General features: G+C 36.2%; 1 protein-coding gene across 2 annotated transcripts in view; it reads left to right on the forward strand.

The window, feature by feature from the left end:
- The window catches only part of LOC109433355 (fructose-bisphosphate aldolase), a 102,369-nt gene that overhangs the window by 14,379 nt on the left and 69,618 nt on the right, over positions 1-18,372 (forward strand). For both annotated transcript variants that reach the window (XM_062842504.1, XM_019709781.3), the window contains exons 2-3: positions 1,504-1,663; positions 10,907-11,150. In XM_062842504.1, coding sequence (XP_062698488.1) covers positions 1,529-1,663; positions 10,907-11,150 — 379 coding nt within the window. In that variant the 5' untranslated portion in view covers positions 1,504-1,528. The remainder of the gene's footprint in view (positions 1-1,503; positions 1,664-10,906; positions 11,151-18,372) is intronic.

An 18,372-nucleotide genomic window follows, 5' to 3' on the forward strand; every position in this document is an offset into this window, starting at 1 on the left:
TTAGTTCATTATAATTCATTCACAATATTTTTATACATATTATGGATGCTTGTTTATAAATAGTAATTGAAACAAAATTAGTCATGATGAGACATTAAGCGAGGTGCAAGAATGAACTCGATCATTATTGGTGTACAATGGATTGATTCTTGGGTGTAATCTATTCCTCTCTCAGTTTTAAATAACTGGTATGACATTTTAGAACTATTATTGAAATAGTTGATTTCAAACCATGATTCTAGTTGAAAATTAACAAAAAGCAGGAAGTGCTTCTCATCTGAACAATATCTGATTTTCAAAATTAGAAAAGCAATGGCGAGTGCTTGAGCCTTAATTTTGGTTGTTACAATATCGATGGACTAAAAATAATGATTAAATATTGTTTTCGAGCAATTTCTAGAATACCTTATTGAATTGCTTATGCTTAAAAACAAAAAAATCATCCCTCTAAGCAAGCAATCACGTCTCACCGCAATAAAATCCTGCTTATCATTCCCGTAAAACCTAACCAGCCGATTTATTTCCAACTTTCATCCAATCAATCGGTCAAATTCCACGTTGGCAACAGCCGAAGATAGGCATAGCGACGCGACGACAACACTTGTTGTTTGAACACACAACATCCCAACCTATCTTCGGCGTTGACCGGCTACTTATCAGCAGCAAACAAAAACAGATTCTATGCCATAAGAGTAGTCAACCGAACGCACACACAACAACATTGTAAAGCAGTGCGACCCGTGCGGGTTATCAGATCAGAAGGAAAGCAACACACCTCCCAGCGTGTTCAGCGTATTGACGATTCCGATTCCCAAATTCACTGTGGAGCGTGGAGTCTATAGCCGTTCGTCGCCAGTTCCTTGTTCTTTTTGGTACTACTATTCTCTGCATCAATATGTCAAACGACTTGAACTGGTTCCAAGACAAATTTCCATTTTTTACCACTTGGGTGTATGCTTCTTCCTTCCATGTATTCGCCGGCTTTTTTATATCATTCCAAAACCGGTCAAACTTCACGCAAGACTGCACGCGCTCGCTTAGAGCCGTGTTAGCAGTTGCGGTTTGGCGATGTATCGTTCCTACCATCGTACGATACGGCGACATCGATTAATATTTCGCACATACACACGCGAGTCATCAGATTCAATCGTATGGATCCGTTTTCATAATGATGATGTTGGTTTGAAATATTTCACGCAATATGCCGGGCGTTCGATCGTCTGAGAAGCTGCTTATCATCTAATGATGCCGGTGTTGTGGAAAGCTGACGTCATCGTTGAGGCGCATGCGCCTCGCGTTTGCGTATACCTTCTCTCTTTCAGTATATGTGCTAACGTTACTGGTTATCATAACCATAAGGCAAATGAAAGTTTAGACACCCAGACGCCAGTAGCGCCATCTAGCAAAAAATCACCACATTGAAACTGTTCGAATCAGTAACTTGTTTTCCAAAACTGTAATATCAAGTGTAATCATTGAATAACATTTCCCCGCACATTTTAGACATTCTAACCGCAAGCCTATCAACATGACTACCTACTTCAACTACCCACCCAAGGATGTCCAGGAGGAGCTGGCCCGCATCGCCAAGGCCATCGTTGCCCCCGGCAAGGGAATCCTGGCTGCCGATGAGTCGACCGCCACCTGCGGCAAGCGTTTCGCTGTAAGTATCGTAGTTAGAATCAAGTTGAATTAAGTAAGAATTAAGTTTCTTAGTTAGAATTAAGTTGACTTGAGTTGAAAGGCATTCAATGTTCTAAACAGCACTTGGCACAATTGCTTAATAACATAAATTTACGAAATGAAACGAAAGACATGAACTTACATCAAAGACCAACATTTTTTATGCATTATGGCAAGATGATTTCAAAACCGTGCTTCAAATAAAATTTTAGTAGAACAGTTTTATGTTTCACTTGAAAATCGAGTTCTTAGTTTTTTTTTTTTAATATTAAATTTACTGAAATTCAAATAGTCAACCAATTTTCAATCTGTTTGCATAAATTGAAAGCTAAGTATACTATATTCCGATCATCTGAACACTATTTTTGTATGTGATTGATTCGTTGAAATATTGGATTTGTTTTCTTTTCAACATTAAAAAAAAAACATTTCTAAATTATTTCTCAACGTATCACGTTCAAATCTATGTTTGAATATGTAAAAGTATCGAAGAAAATTTATACAGTTTCATGTTGTTGATTTAAATAAAGAAAACAGGAAATCTTTTTTTTTGGCAAACACGTTGGCAAATGCCGATACATTACAAAAATTAAACAAAATATATACATACATTTTGATTACAAACCATTCGTTTATTAGGAAAAAATGTTTAATTTGTTTAACTCGTTATTCGAGTATATTTTATAAAAAAAAAATAAAACCTCGGAACCATAATTGATTTATATTTAAAATTGGCGATGGAAAAAAAATAAATATTAACATTCATAAATTGGGGAACTCAAAATCAAGATGTAGTTAAATTGACGAGATGTTCTAGTAATCTTCTCTATGTTTAACCTGATCTCAAGATTTGATGACAGATGTGCAAGTAACGGGTACGACAAATAATACTTGTCTTAGGCATGATGTTGCGAGGTCCTCCAGACATTATTCCATACATTCTTGTAGCTTTTTTCAAACTTCATTAAAGGATGTCTTCAAAAATTTCCCAGGCCATTTTACTAGACATTTTTCAAAAAAGTTATTCAAGCAAAGCGCTGTGAATTCGTGAGGCTGCACTTTGGCGTTTTGAGTTTTAACCAAAGATTTCTGCAAAAAAAGGTTTCCAAAGGAATGTCTTCATGGATTTCAACAGACATTTTTAAAAGATTCTGACAACATTTTCGCCGAAGATTTCTTCCAGATATTCCACTTGGTTGTCTCTTGATAGTTTTCCAGGGACTACAAAAGGAGTTTCTCTACATGTTTCGTGTAATTATTCCAAGAATTTAATCAGTAATTTGTTCAGATTCCTCCGAATGCTAGTTAAGCAATATGTTACTAGATTCTGCAAAAAAATATTCAATGACTCAACAAGCGTTTTCCCATATAAATTGCTAGAGGATTTTTAAAATACAAAATACAAAGTGATTAAGATATTCAATGAAGAAATCCTGCAAACATTTTATCGGAAAGTTTAAGTTGGAGTTTCATCTGACGAGCATTTTCACAAAGATTACCGCCAAACACTCCGATTATTTCAACAATTCGCTGCCGTATGCCAGTTTTGACAAAGCATTTCAGCAATAATTTTACAACGATGCTTCTCTGTAGTTCTCTGGAGAAATGGTTTCAAACTATTCAAGATACTTATTAAGAAATCTATCCATGAATTTCAAGAGGAATTCGCAGAAAAATGTTGATCCTCTGAGTTCATTCGATGGATGCGCCAGATTTTGAATAAAGTTGTTAAAATCTCTATTTGGTAACTTTTTAAAGTTCATAGAAACGCTTCCATTTTTTTCGCAAATTTTAGCTTTACTGGATACAGCAAATTATTCGTTAATAGTCTTAAGTTGTATCGCTTTCGAAACACAAAAAAAACTAAAGTTATTCGTCAATTGTTGAACAATTTCATTTTCCGTGCATAATTCCACTATAGCTGAACAATTACTAGATAACGTCTAGATCCAGCATGTCTTATACTTCCCATTGAAATTTAATTCCCTAAAATTCCATTTTCTAGGAGAAAATAGAACATTTGTATCGGAAGTCTGGAACCCAAATGGCAAACGCTTCCTTAAGTCAAAACTGGATCCAATTCCCTGGATTTTGGTTTTTATTTATTTAATTTTTTTTTTCAAATAACGGGGCCATATTTTTAAAGTCGGTTTGCGTACACAGCTAGAGGAAGGATCAATCGGGATTACGGGGAGCAATGTTTTATGGTATCTTTATATAAATTTAAATCTGTTTCAGGGTTTCAAATAATATCAGGGAACGCCCCTTGGAAAACCCCTGGAATACCTCTGCAAACTCCTTAAACCCATGTTGGGTCCCATACAACACGCATGTCATTTAAGAGTAACAGCAGCGTATGTTTTGGTTATATAGAAGTTATTTTGACGTAATGCTAACACAATGTTAGAATTACGTCAAATTAGCTGCTCTACAAAAAAAAAACTTGCGCTGCCGTAACTCTTATACGACATGTTATTTCGGACGCCCATAAAACCTTCCATGACTATGGATTACCTCTGGAATGCTCCTTGAAATTCCCTGCAAAACCTCTGAAACACCCATTTAACGTCCTTGAAATCACTTGAAACCCAGGAACGCAACTGAGACCCCCTGAAACTTGAATACCCTCAAAACACCTCTGAAGCCGATATAACAGCCCCCCTGAGACTCCCTGGAACGTCCCTTTGACCACCTGAAACCCAAAGAAACACCCCTGGAACGCTTCTGGGACCTCAAGAAACCCTTTAGAATGCCCTTGAAGCAACCTAAAACTATCTGGAACTTGCCTTAAACGACCATGGGACCCCCTGTAACCTCATGAAATGATCCTGGAACGCCACTGGGACACCCTAATAGCCCCAGAAACCCCTTGAAAACCATTAAAAGCGCCTGGAACTCCCGTCTTTTTTTTCTTCTTCTTCTTCTTCTTCTTCTTCTTCTTCTTCTTCTTCTTCTTCTTTACGGCTCTACGTCCCCACTGTGACTTGGCCTGCCTCGCTTCAACTTAGTTTTCTTTGGGCACTTCCACAGTTATTAATTGTAGGGCTTTCTTTACCTGCCATTGCATGAATTTTTATATTGTGAGGCAAGTACAATGATACAATATGCCCAGGGAGTCGAGAAAGTTTTCCCGACCGGAACGGGAATCGAACCCCCCGAATTGGCGATCCATAGCCCTAACCACCAGGCTAACTGGAAACCCCCGTAACGCATTTGAAAGTCCCTGGAATACTCCTGGAAACCCTTAAACGCCTTGAAACCCCTTGACACACCCTGGAGCACCCCAGAAACGCCCTGAAACACCCATGGGACCCCCTTAACGCTCTGAATCCCTCTAGATCTTGAAAATGTTATTTATAACAATGAAAAAGTTAAGTGGACAAATGGTTTGCCAGTAAAGCTTTTTTCGTAACAGTAATTTCTTAAAATTAATCTTGAGAATTGCGCAGTTTTTGTGTCATCAGCGGTACAACATTTTCAATTTATTTTTTCAACAGAAAATAATTATAATGGCACACATGTATGCGCAATACGCATTTAAATCAGCCATTCACATTGAGCAATAGTTACTTAATAACGTGCGACAAATATCCAAATATTACACCAATAAGTTCTCATAGATAGTCTTTCGCAGTTTGACGGATATGCTAAAACCATCTACGAAATTCATCGGAAAAGTGCCCTGGGAAAAAGTCTCATCCTTGGGTGTTTGAGAGTTTTTCTTGAAATTGAGACCAAGATTTCCTGTTGGTTTTTTGATCAGAAATTTTCCAAGATTTCACTCGTTTTATACTCGGTAATATTTCAAAGGAAATTCTCCAGAAATACTCCTGACAAATTACTTATCAATCCGATAAATAATCTTCAGAAATATCTTCGGACAAGACATTTTTCCTGAAGTTTTCCAGGAATTTCTGGCCTGCGTGGAACAAGTTTTTCCAATATGTCAAAAAAAAAAATGTTCCGGAGCTTCTCTATGAACTCATTTGATTTGTTTGATTTGATTTTTCTACGAAGTACCTCACTCTACTTATGTGATAATGTTTATGTTACATTGCAGGTCAATCTAGGTATTTTTTTTCAGGATTTTTTACCTGCAGAAATTATCTGCCAAACAAGCTATTTGTCAACTTGTGTGTGGTCATACAAGCTTTTTGGATGTTTTTGCCTTTCTCGTACACTAAGTGTACTGGAAAGGCTATATGTTCACTCCAAAAATGACTTTTTGATAGGAGGCCCGGAGATTCGAGTCACATATACCAATCAACTCAGCTCGACGAATTGAGGTGATGTCTGTGTGTGTGTGTGTATGTGTGTGTGTATGTGTGTGTGTATGTGTACAAACGAACTCACGTCACTTTTCGGCAGTAAATCTCAACCGGTTTTAATGACCGACGGTTCATTCGACGCGGAATCTGGTCCCATTGCTTGCTATTAAAAATGGTTCGGATCGATCCAGCCGTTCCGGAATTATGGCCATTTAGGCGTTCCGGATCGGTACCCCAGGAAGGGGCTAGCTATGAAAATGCAACAAACCCACGCATGCGATACAACAAACCACGGCATTTTCGATAATATGATGAACGATAAGCAAGAAAATAGTCTCAGACCATATCTGTACCGGTAATGTTCCGGAACCGGTTCCGAAGGTCCCACCAGAAGTGGCCAAATATAAAAGTGAACCAAACCCATACATGCGACTCATCAAATCGCAGCTTTTTCAATAACCTGATGAACGGTTAACAGGAAAATAGTCTCAGATCATATCTGAACCGGTAGTGTTCCTGGATCGGTTCCGGGCGTCCCGCCGGAAGTGGACAAATATAAAAATGAAACAAACCCATGCAAGCGACACGTCAAATCGCGCCCTTTGCGATAACATGATGAACGGTTAGCAAGAAAATGGTCTCAGATCACATAAGAAACTACCGGTGTTTCAAAACCGGTTCCGGAGGTCCCACCGGAAGTGGCCAAATATAACAGTGAAGCAAACCCAGGCATGCGACACATCAAGTCGCGGCTTTTTCAATAACTTGATGAATGATAAGCAAGAAAATAGTCTCAGACAACCTAAGATTCTACCGGAAGTGTTCCGGAACCGGCTCCGTATGTCCCGCCAGATGTGGCCAAATATTAAACTGAACCGAACCCATGCATGCGACACTTCAAATCGTGGCTCCTTAGGCGACCTGATGAATGGTTAGTAAAAATAGTTTTAGACCATATTTGAGACAACCGGTGGTGTTCCGGAACCGGTTCCAGGTTCCCTCCGGAAGGGGCCAAATATTTTTTTTGTCTTTATTAACGAGATTTTTAACTCGAAGCTAGTTCATCTCGGGACCCTTCCCTTCCGAAGGAAGAACCTACGTTTTGTGAATATGTCGGGAGTGGGATTCCATCCCAGGCCCTTGGCATGATAGTCTTGTGTTCTAACCATCAAACGAGGCCCGCTCCACCGCCAAATATTTAAGTGAACCAAACACATGCATGCGACACATCAAATCGCGGCTCCTTAGGTAACCTGATGAACGGTTAGCAAGAAAATAGTTTCAGACCATATTTGGAACAACCGATGGTGTTCCGAAACCGGTTCCGAGTGTTCCGCTGGAAGTGGCCAAATATAAAAGCGAACCAACCCCATGCATGCGACACGTCAAATCGCGGATTTGCTGATAACCTGATGAACGGTAAGCAAGAAAATAGTGTCAGACCACATAAGAAACTACCGGTAGTATTCCAAAACTAGCGTTGGATGCTTCGTCGGAATTGAAAAGAGAGAAAAATTAAAGCAAGCGATAGATATCTTGACAAAACTAAGACGATCTCATCCAATCACACCATTTCAGATTCCTGAGGTGTAATAATGCAGAAGGATGGGTCAACGTTGTATGGGAAAATTAAAATTTAATCGTAATAACTCCGAACAAACTTTTTCAATTCTCTTTCGCGTCTAAAATGACTGCGTAATTTTTTTGTGCGACTGGTTGCTTTCTCACGCACTGTAATGTGGTTGAAAGTTGAATGGGATTCGGTATGAAAAATTTCAGTTACTTTCATGTTTTTGTCAAATTTTACATGCATCTTGTAGCCAATGATAATAAAATATAGCGTGTGTAGAAGTGTGTAGAAAATACTTTGTCGAAAATCTTTAAGGTATCTGTGTTTGTGAAAATGTTGTATCGTCTTGGTGTTGGTCGGCCTCCAGTGATAGTGAAGGCGGTCAAGCTGTCAACTGAGAGGTCTGATATTTTTCAACTCTGCCTATACGTTGAACATAACGTCGGAATATGATAAAATTCAAAGTAAAGTATTCTCATGATACAGGAACATTTCAGCTCACGTCAACGGAAACGTCATGAGTACATATTCGACGAGAAAGGCACTATCACCACTAGGTGGATCAATCCGGTTTTTTTTTTCATTTAACCCCATTGTACCCTAAATTTCCAAATTTCATAGGATGCAGAAATATTAGTGGTTAGCTCTTCACCAATATTAACTCATATCATGCATAGAAGTTTCAAGTTAAAGTTGTATTAAGGCTGACACAAATTTCGATTTTCTCTTATGTCACCGCCCCCTCGGAAAATTTTGGTCGAAATTCAACATTTTGAGGGGGGACACCAATAAATTATTGAAGAAATTTTAAAATTTGGAAGTGAAATTAAAGTTGCACAGAAAATTTCTTAACAAATCCGATGAGTTTAAGGATTTTGCAGAATTGTTTGGGTATTTCTTCGTCAAATACATTTATTATTTATTGTCCTCCTCCTTAGCGAGCCAACGAGTATTGTGACAAAATAAGAAAATGAAATTTGATCCGGCCTAATTTAAAAACAATAAAAAATAAGTTTATAGGGGAGTTTGGGTAAACTAAGCTCTAAAACTATATGCTGCCGTTACCTCCCGTCTATGGGACTATGCGCAAACAACATTTAGGATATTTTTGGAGTATATAAGCAATGGCTCATCGTTTGGAAATGTTTGGAATCGGTGGTATAAGGATGGGAACTACTCATATTTGTATGCGGGAAAACTCAAATATTACCAACAATTTGAGATCAAACGCCCCAAAAATGGTTTCTTTAATAATAAACCATGTGTATTCGATCATTTATTTAGTTATTGTCACGTAAAAAATCATAAATAAAAATAAAAAAATGAATTTCTACCTTGAAAATATACCATTGCCTAATTGACCCCACAACACCTAAAAATTCCAACATTTTAAAACTTTTTGTATGTAACGTTACTCAATGGGATTGGGACGATGGTATCCCAGCGAAATTATCATCAAAATCATAACAAATGCCATAAAATAACAGAAATTCACAAATTTTAGGGGGAACTGGGGTAAAACGGGTTCTATAACTCGCTTCAGAGTAGTTGCCCGTACATGAATCATCCACCAACCAATTCTTGAGAAAATTTGCTTTCGAATAAGCCATTGATGGTCACATAGTGTCTTGTATTAAGAAAGTTATTAATTTTTTCCACCTTTGGACTTGATTTTGCCCAATGTGCAGTGGTTGTTTTAGTATTTTTTTTCGAGGATTCCTTCAGGAATTTATATCTCCATATAATATATCTCCAGGCTTTAGAGATTTCTTCAGGGGTTGCTCCACGTATCAAGAATTCAAGAATTCCGCTTAGTGATTTCTCCAATTACTATATCTGAAATTATTATAAGATTTGTTTCAGAAATTTCTCCATACATCATTCTAGAATTAATCCAGGAATTCCTTCAAAATTTTCTACAAATAATTCCTTTAAAAATACGTTCAGAAACTACCGCAGACATGGATTCCTTCAGAATATTCTCCGTTAAAAAATCTTTCATAGGATTACTTCCGGGATTCCTCTTGCGGTTTCTTCAGAGAATTCAGGAATTCTCTCATGAGTTCCTTCAGGTATTTTCTTTGGAATTTCACCAACGATTCTCTCAAGCTTTCCTTCTGGAACCCTTCCAAGAACTGCTGCAGGGATAATTTCAGGAATTTTCTCAAATATTCCTCCACGAATTCTTCTTGAGATTTCTTCAGGAATTTCATTTGGGAACCTTTCTGGAATTCCTTCAGGAACTGCTTCTGGGATTTTTCAGGAATCTCTCCTGCGATTCCTTCAGAAATTGCTTCCGGAATTCCTTCAAGAATTTCTACTGGAATTTCTTCAAGAATTTCTCCAGGGATTTCTCAAGGAGTTCCTTCAGGGACTCGTTTAGAAATCTCTACTGGGATTCCCTTAAGAATTTCTCTTGGGAATGCTTTAGGGACCCCCTAATGTTTCTTTAAGAATTCCTCGATTCCTTCGGAAACCCTTTTGCAATGTTTCAATAATTCCCTCAGGAATTCCACTAGGAAGTCATCCAGGAATTTCTCCACGGATTTTTCAGTTCTCAGTCCAGGAATCTCATCTTGATTCCTGGTGGGATATCTGCTGAATTTTCTCATGAAATTCCTTCAAGTATTCATCCAATAATTTCGGCTGGGATTCCTTTGGGAATTCTTCCAAAAATGTCTACTGGGATTTTTTTGACATTTGTTTACTTTTGTTGTTTGATGTTGTCCATTCCTTTATTTTTAGTCGACTACATATTATCGCCCCCTTAATGCTAGAACTAGGTAACTCGTTGCGAAAAGTATGGATAAAAATAGCTGGTAAAACTTATCCTGCTACAAAACAAACGCTTTGTTGGTTTTAAATGTAGCATCATTATGTGTTTTGTAGTGTCAATCGACAAACTTTTGTTTATTGTGGTCAACGTTGAGATATAAACAAATTGCTCGCGATTTCGCAAAACCAGTTACCTAGTTCTAGCATTAAGGGGACGATATATTGGAATAATTTTTGGGATTTTTTATTGATTTTGGGGCGTTTAGTTGGTTGCCGTTTCAATTCTTCATTGTAGAGTTTTACAATTTTCAGCCTACATACAACAACAGCCTGTACAAGTACATACAACTAAACATAAATCTTCACAAACTTCTAAAGCCTGTTTTATCACCATTTTAAACACCAAGTCATGCACGGAAAGAATATGAATATGATATTCTGAGCTTATGGGAGAAGTAAATGTAGATTATTAAGATTGAGAACTTCAAGATGGTTTTACTATTTATTCTTTAATGAATTAATTCTGGTTAGCATAATTTGGCATTTCCAAATATCATTTTATTCAAAACAGTATAACTAAACACCTCAATTCCTTTCTCCCTCCTAACAGGACATCGGCGTCGAGAACAACGAGGACAACCGCCGCCAGTACCGTCAGCTGTTGTTCACCGCCGACGACCGCCTCCAGGAGAACATCTCCGGTGTGATCCTGTTCCACGAGACCCTGTACCAGAAGAGCGATGACGGCACCCCGCTGGCCGCCATGCTCAAGAAGAAGGGCATCCTGGCCGGTATCAAGGTCGACAAGGGTGTTGTGGACCTGATGGGATCCGAGGGCGAGTGCACCACCCAAGGTAAGTTCTGGGCCGCCGCGTGACGAGACGAAGAAAAGAGGAGCAAGGTTCCGCGACTGAATTGCGCAACACCGGGTGACGTTGAAAAACGTGTTGATCCGTTTTTCCAGTGGGTTCTCGAACGAAACAGTTGGGGATATTTATCCAGGTCAACTACGCGGTATAGGAATGGAAACGTACCTACGCGTGTGCAGTCAATCGAATGGATGTCGGTCGACAATATAAAACCAGGTTAATTAGAGTGTTTTCTTTCCGGGGAAATGCTGTACGTCCAACAAACGGGGTCCAATGAAATGAAAAGTTCATTCAATCGAAGTTGTTATGCGTTCATCGGTGGACTCTATAAATAATAACTGAAGGATTGTTGATTGTTTCGAACGCTTGGCTTGATTCGAATTAGGTACTGATGAACGGGCAACTTCTGTGTGGTACAACGCAGTTGAAATTGATTTTCTTTGTCGGTCGGTAATGGAGGACGCGAAAGTTTTTTCTCCCTGGATTTCAATTTTGCGAAATAAGGGTGAGATGAAAAGAAGGAAGAAGTGGAAACGATCGCAGTGCTTTTTTACTGTCGCATTAGTTCCTATTTATCAATCAACTGGCAGCAGTCTTGCTTCATCGTTAGGAAGCACTAAAGATGTAATAAAATCCGTTGAAACGGGATCAGATGCTGCTGGAATGGGGTAGTGGTAAAAATAAGAACACAGAAGGCAGAAGCAGCAAAAGATGAATTAAATTGAAAGTTTAATCTTCTTTCAACCATTGTGTACCACCCACAACAGAGAGTTTTATCGTTCTGTCGCAAAAAAGTACGCCGTTAATATGGTTTGGATTTGCCAGTTGACTTCGAAAATTTTGACTGTTTCAGGATATATAAATCAAGTAGCTTATTTATGGCAGTGCTGCTATGGTAAAATCTGAGCTGGTTACTCAAGATTTTCAAACTTCAAGTTACTCAAGATTCCTCCAAGTATCCTTGAAGAATGCATATCTGTCCTTTTTTTAGAAAATTTCTTCTGGACTCCTTCTGCGATTCTTTCAGAAACTCTTCTTAGAATTTTCCTTGGCCATTTTTTTATTTTAATTCCTTCAGAAAGTCTTTCTGGAAAATTCGTTCAAGGATTGCTACAGAAATGTGTGCGTGTATGTATTCCTTAATATACTTCTTCAAACATTTATTATAAATTTTATAAAAATTATTATAGGAGTTTTTTTTAGGAATTATCCTGGAATTTTTCACAAAATATCGCAAGAAATTCCTCTTGGAATTTCATCAGAGATTTCTCCAGGACATCCTCCAAACATATCTGCAAAAGATACAACTTTAGGAGATGTTTTTACATATTTTCAAAGATTATTTAAAAAATTCTCCTAGGATTTTCTTCGGAATATTTGGGAATCCAGGAACTCTTTCAGAATATATTGTGTGAGTTTCTCCAGAGATTTCTTCAGCTACATATATTCATAGATTTCATTTTTCGGGTGTTTATTTAGAAAATTCTGAAGACTTCTTTAAAGTAATTCATTTTGAAATCTCCCCGGACGTTTCTCCATAAGTCCCTCTGAAAGAATTTCCAGAGATTGCTTTCTCAACCCTTTTTCGGGGATTCTTTTAGCATTTTTTCCGGATACTTCAGAAATGTTCCCAAAGATTCTCGCAGCAATTCCTGTAGAAATTACGTCAGAAGCTATTCCTTAGTATTTCAAAAAAAAAATCTCCTTTGAACAGATGCAGTATGGCATCTCTAATTAATCAATAATTTACCTTAAAAAAATCGTTAATAAATGTATTTTTTTTTAGAAAATTCTTCAGATGCACTAGTCTTTTCAGAAATTCAATAAAAAATTCAATAATTTTTGCATGGTTTTCTTCGAAAAATCCTCCAAAAAAACTCTCAAAGATTTAATAAAAGACTTCTTCAAGGATTTCATTAGTACCTTATTTGCAATTTCTTCGGGGTTTCTGCAGACATTTATAAAAGATTCCAACAGAGTTTTTACAAGCAATTTTTCGTTGGAATATTTTCTAGAATGTCTCATTATTTTTTTTTTCAAGGACTTTAGGAGGTATTTAAAGAAGTTTCTGCAGGAATTAGCCCGGGGATAATTTCCCAAATATATATAGGATTCTTTTGTTCTGGAGTCTGTATTGTACATTTCTCAAATCTTCTTCTAGGCATCTGCAAAGGTATGGAGTTTGTTTTATAAGGGACTCCTTTAGATAATTTTCCAGAGATTTTTTATACATATTTTTAAGAACGTTTTCAATAGCTCCTCCAGTAAATTTTTGTGCAGTTTCTAAAAAAAAACTTCTGAAAACAAACCATGGCGGAATATTTCAAATAATTCCTGCAGAAATTTTTGTCCGAAGAAATTCCAAGAGATATTTCTGATGGAACTGCAGCAGCAATTTCTAAACAAACAATTCTAGTTAAATTGTATAAAAAAAGTTAGTTTTGGAAGAGTTTCCGAAAAAAATCTGCATGATTTTTAATTAATGAAAATATTTTCGAAATAATCCCCTCAACAAATGTCGAAAGAAATTTGAGCAGAAATTTCTGAAAGAATCCTTGAAAAAAATTCAATGTAAATCTCCAGTAGAATTTCTGTGGTTATCTCACAAAGTACGATTGAATGAATCTCTAGAGAAATATTTGAAGAAATCCCAAATTCTTAAAAAAAATCTTAGGATGAATTTCTGAAGAATTTCCTGAACCCTTGGTATAACTTATAGGAAAGTTTATTGATGTTTATTCCATGTAATATTCCTGGAGAAATCCTTTCATACAATTATTGGAAGGATTTCTTTCAGAAATTCCTGGAGTAATCCGTGGACGTATTGTTGAAGGAGTTCATGTGGAAATATCTGAAAAACGGCTTGATAAGCTTGTGGAAAGATCCTTAGGAAACTTCTTAAATATTTCAAACAGAATTTCTGTAGAAAGTCACAGGAAATGTTTCTTAATAAATTTCTCATTGACTCCGTGGAAAAGTTTGAGGAATCGAGGAGGAATTTCTTAGAAACCGATGGAAGTTTTTCCAGAGAAACTCTTGGAATAACGTCTGGAAAATGCTCTGGAGAAAAATCTTAAGAAAATTCTAGAGGAATTTCTAAAACAATCCATGGAAGGTGTTCCAAAAGAACATTCAAAATAATTCCGTGAAAGACTTTCAGAATGTTATTTCGGAGAATTAATTGAAGAAATTCTTGCAGTGATTGCGGATTTTTTTTGGGTAATCTCGAGAAAACTTTGGCGACAGGAAATTTAGAAGAAAATCTTCGAAGATATTCCTGGTAAAATAATTAAAAATTGTCTGGAAGCTTTTCTGAAAGAATCACTCGAAGAATTTCTTATGAAATACTTGGAGGTTTTTCACATGAATTCATGGAGGAATTTCCGATGTCATCTATGGATGACTTGATGGCAGGTAATGTTACGGTAAAAGAAGTGACATCGGATCTGGGTTCTACAAACAAACCGGGTTCACACCGGAGCAAGAAGCAAAGTGTTTGTAGCACTTTTAAATTAATAAACACTTTATTTTTGTATAAGAAATATATTCAATGATCTCCCCACAAATGCCCCTGAAATTCCTTTACGAGCTTTTAGAAAATTCATCAAATACACATTCTGAAAATTTCTCAAAGTATTTCTTCAGTGTCGTATAGTGATTAGTTCAGATATTCATTTATTTATTTATTAGTTTGTCTAAAGTCTAAATCTAAAGTGCGATATAACATAATTTCGCTAGCTATTTCTCAAAACAATATTTTAGAAAAACTTGCACGAATTGCTTCAGAACTTTCTCCATTCTCCTAAAATCTTTCAGGAGTTCTTTGAGAGAATAATTCGTTCAGAAACTTATTAAAAGATTCATTTAAACACCCGCACTAAAAGGTGCTTCTTTGTAAATTCCACCAGCGATTCCTTCAGAAAATCTTCCAGAATTTTTTTTAATATTCTGCCAGAAATTCCAACGGATGTTTCATTAAGGAATTCTTTTAGGGATTTCTAAACGAAACTATTAATTTTCCTTCTATTTTATTTTTTTAATTTCCGTAAATATTTAAGAATTTCAGAACTTCTTTATACAATCTTTTGTTGATTTTCTCCGAGATGGCTCAATGAATTCCTTTAGAAAATCATCCAGGAATTATTTTCATTGATAGCTTCAAAAATTCATCTAGACTAGAGGATCCTCTAGAAATTTCTCTTTCAGCGTTTTTTTTTTCAAAAATCAAAAGTTCAGGATTCCGGCAGAAATTGGTTGAGGAAAATCACTGTGGGCCTTTACTATTATTTGGTTTGATTGGCTTTTTTCGGAGAATTGGAACCGATAAAAGCCAATCAAACCAAACAATAGTTCCGTCAGAAATGTTCCGTTCTCATATTCCTTGCGATATTCTCTCAAGAATTTTCTTCAAGAATTCTTTGATGTAGATTTCTGCTGAAACTCTGTGAGGAATTACTACAGAATTTCTTCTTAGCATTTGTTTGGAACTCTTAAGAATTTTCTACATGTCTTCTATAAGATTTTTTTTTTAATTTTGGCTAAAATCTTCCAATTGGTTTTCAGGCAAGTTTTCCAGAGATTTCTTTAGAAATCCGTAAAAGTATTACTGCTCAAAAAGTTCACTAGAAATTTGTTCAAGAGTTGGTCTAGGTATACCATTGAAAATTCCTGCTTGAATCTGTCCAAGAATTCAGGGATTCATCAATAAAATCATTCAGGAAGGCGTACAGAAGTTCTGGCAATCTAACTTTCAGTGATTCCTCCCCTCCATGCATTTGTTTAGAAATTTCCCATGCGTTTCCTTCAAAGATAGCTTCAAGAATTTCTCTAAGTATTTTAGGGAAAATTATTTAAAAATAATTCCTGGAAATTTCTACACAAATTCTTTTAGAAATTTCTGAAGTGTGTTTTTCTTCTTAAGGAGGCTTTATATATGCAAATTTAGGCGTTTCACCAAGGATTTCTACAGGAATTCCTTAAAAACTACCAACACAGATTGCTCCAGGATTGCTGAAAAAATCCTCAAAGAGTTTATCAAAAGATTTCTTCAGATTTGTTTTCTGAAAATTCCTCAATACACTTCTCTACGAGTTCCACCAATTTCCCTATTAGTTTCTTCACATATGTTAATAGAAATTTCCTCAGGAATTCTCCCGGGATTCCTTCATTAGTTTTATTAGGATTTTTCCAGGTATTCATCTAGAGATTAAAGAGTATATTCTGATACTTCTACAGAGAATCTACTGCCTAGTTCTTGAGAAATTTTTGAGGGATCCTTTCAGAAATCTCTCCTTGTATTCCTTCTGAAATTCGCTTGCTCAAGAGACTTCTTCAGAACTTTACGGATTTTTTCAGGAATTTCAGCAAGGCATGATTTCAAAAGTTCCACGAAAATTTTCAGGAATTCTTCTTAAAATTTCATTAAAAATCCTACAAAGATTCGTTTTGGAAATTCTTTCAAGGATTTCTCCAGGAATTTCTTGAAAAATTTCTTCAGGATTCAGATGATTTTTTTTCGAATTGCTTTTAGAAGTAACACAAGAAAAAATGGCAGAATTTATTAAAGAATTGTCGAAAAAATTTCTGAAGAAATACCTGGTGGATTGTTTAAAGGAATCCCTTAAAACACCTGGTGACAACTTTGGAGATTCCAAGAGGATTAAAAAAATACACTTTCTGAAGTTATCTTTGAGAGAAAAATTAAAATTCTTTATTAGCGAATATTTCCAAAAATATCTAGATAAACTTGAGGATCTTTGGCGAAAATCCTAAAGTATCAGCGGAAAAATTTCTGAAAGAGTCTCTGAATAAAAGGTTTGAATAAGTCCTATGCAATCTTTAGATTTAAAAAAAAAAAAACTTAAACAATACCTGGAGGAACTTCTGGAGAATCCCCCACGGAAATTTCCCGAAGAATTTCTTCAGAATTTTCAAGAGGAACTTTTAAATGAATGTCTCAGAGAATCCCTGAACATTAGGAGCAATACCAGAAGAAACCTGTGAAAATGTTCCAACAATAGTCTTTAAAAGAAATTCTGGAACACTTTCTGATTTTCTATGGTTAAATCCTAGAATTATTTCTTAAAGAACCTTCGAAACTTTATATAAAATAATATATCCTGGGATTGCAACTTTGAATACATTTTTGAAGAAAAACTGCATTTGGAGAAAATTCCGATAATATTCCTGAAAAAAATCCTTAGAAATATTTAAAAAATACATGACCGAATACAGACACGGTTTATGTAGCAATCAATGAAGAAAGTTCCCAAAGAATCCCTGAAGCAAATGAAGGAAATTCTAAAGAAGTCCGTGAACTAGTTTGAAGAATAATTTTTGAAATTTTCTTTAGAAGCTCTTGAAGAAGACCCAAGGGGATTTCACGGAGGGATTCCTGAAGGAGTCTCTAAATAGATAATTTTATGGAGAAAGAAATGTATTAACAGGAATGGACTCAAAAGGGATACCTGGAGAATATTTCGAAGGTCGTTTTGCTGAAATCATTTTAGCGAATTCTGCAAGAAGCTTCTTTATAAAAAAAATCAGGATTTTTTTTAATAAATCCTGACAGAGTCCCTTAAGGAATTTCTGGCAGTGTCCTTGGAGGTAATTCTGAAGAAAATTTTAAAGAAAATCTTGGGAAGAAATATATTCTTAAATTAATTATTGGGGAAATCTTATAAAGAATTCTTGCTGAAATTGTAACTAAAGGATGGGTTCTTTCGCGGTGATTACAAAAAATATCGAGAAAGACTAATTCATGAAGGGGTTTCTCCAGAATAATTCTTTATTGGGCGTAATATTAAAGTAATTTCCATGGGGCTTACCTGTATAGAGAGTGATGGAAAATTGTGAACCTCGAGTAACCAGCTCTGATTTTACTATGACAGCACTGAAAAGATGTAGTGTAGACTATCAATAACCATCCCCTCGTAAATAGAATAATTACGCAAAATTTCATGTTTGAATTTCACTCCACTTACGGACTTAACAACTTTTCTCGTTTTGCGTTTGGAATTGTTCTACATCACTTTTAAAAGCTCTGTGGTACTTCAAAGTTGGTATTCATTGCCACAGAATGCAGCAAAAGCTGTTCAATTCATCCAATCAATCGCTTTTTTCCGTTGATGAAATGTAAACAAACTAGTGATCTTCGTCCAAATGTGGGCGCAGATTTTACGCATATGAAACATCGTATTTCACAACT

This window comes from Aedes albopictus, chromosome 3 (assembly GCF_035046485.1).
Source record: "Aedes albopictus strain Foshan chromosome 3, AalbF5, whole genome shotgun sequence".
Classification (NCBI taxonomy): Eukaryota; Metazoa; Arthropoda; class Insecta; order Diptera; family Culicidae; genus Aedes; species Aedes albopictus.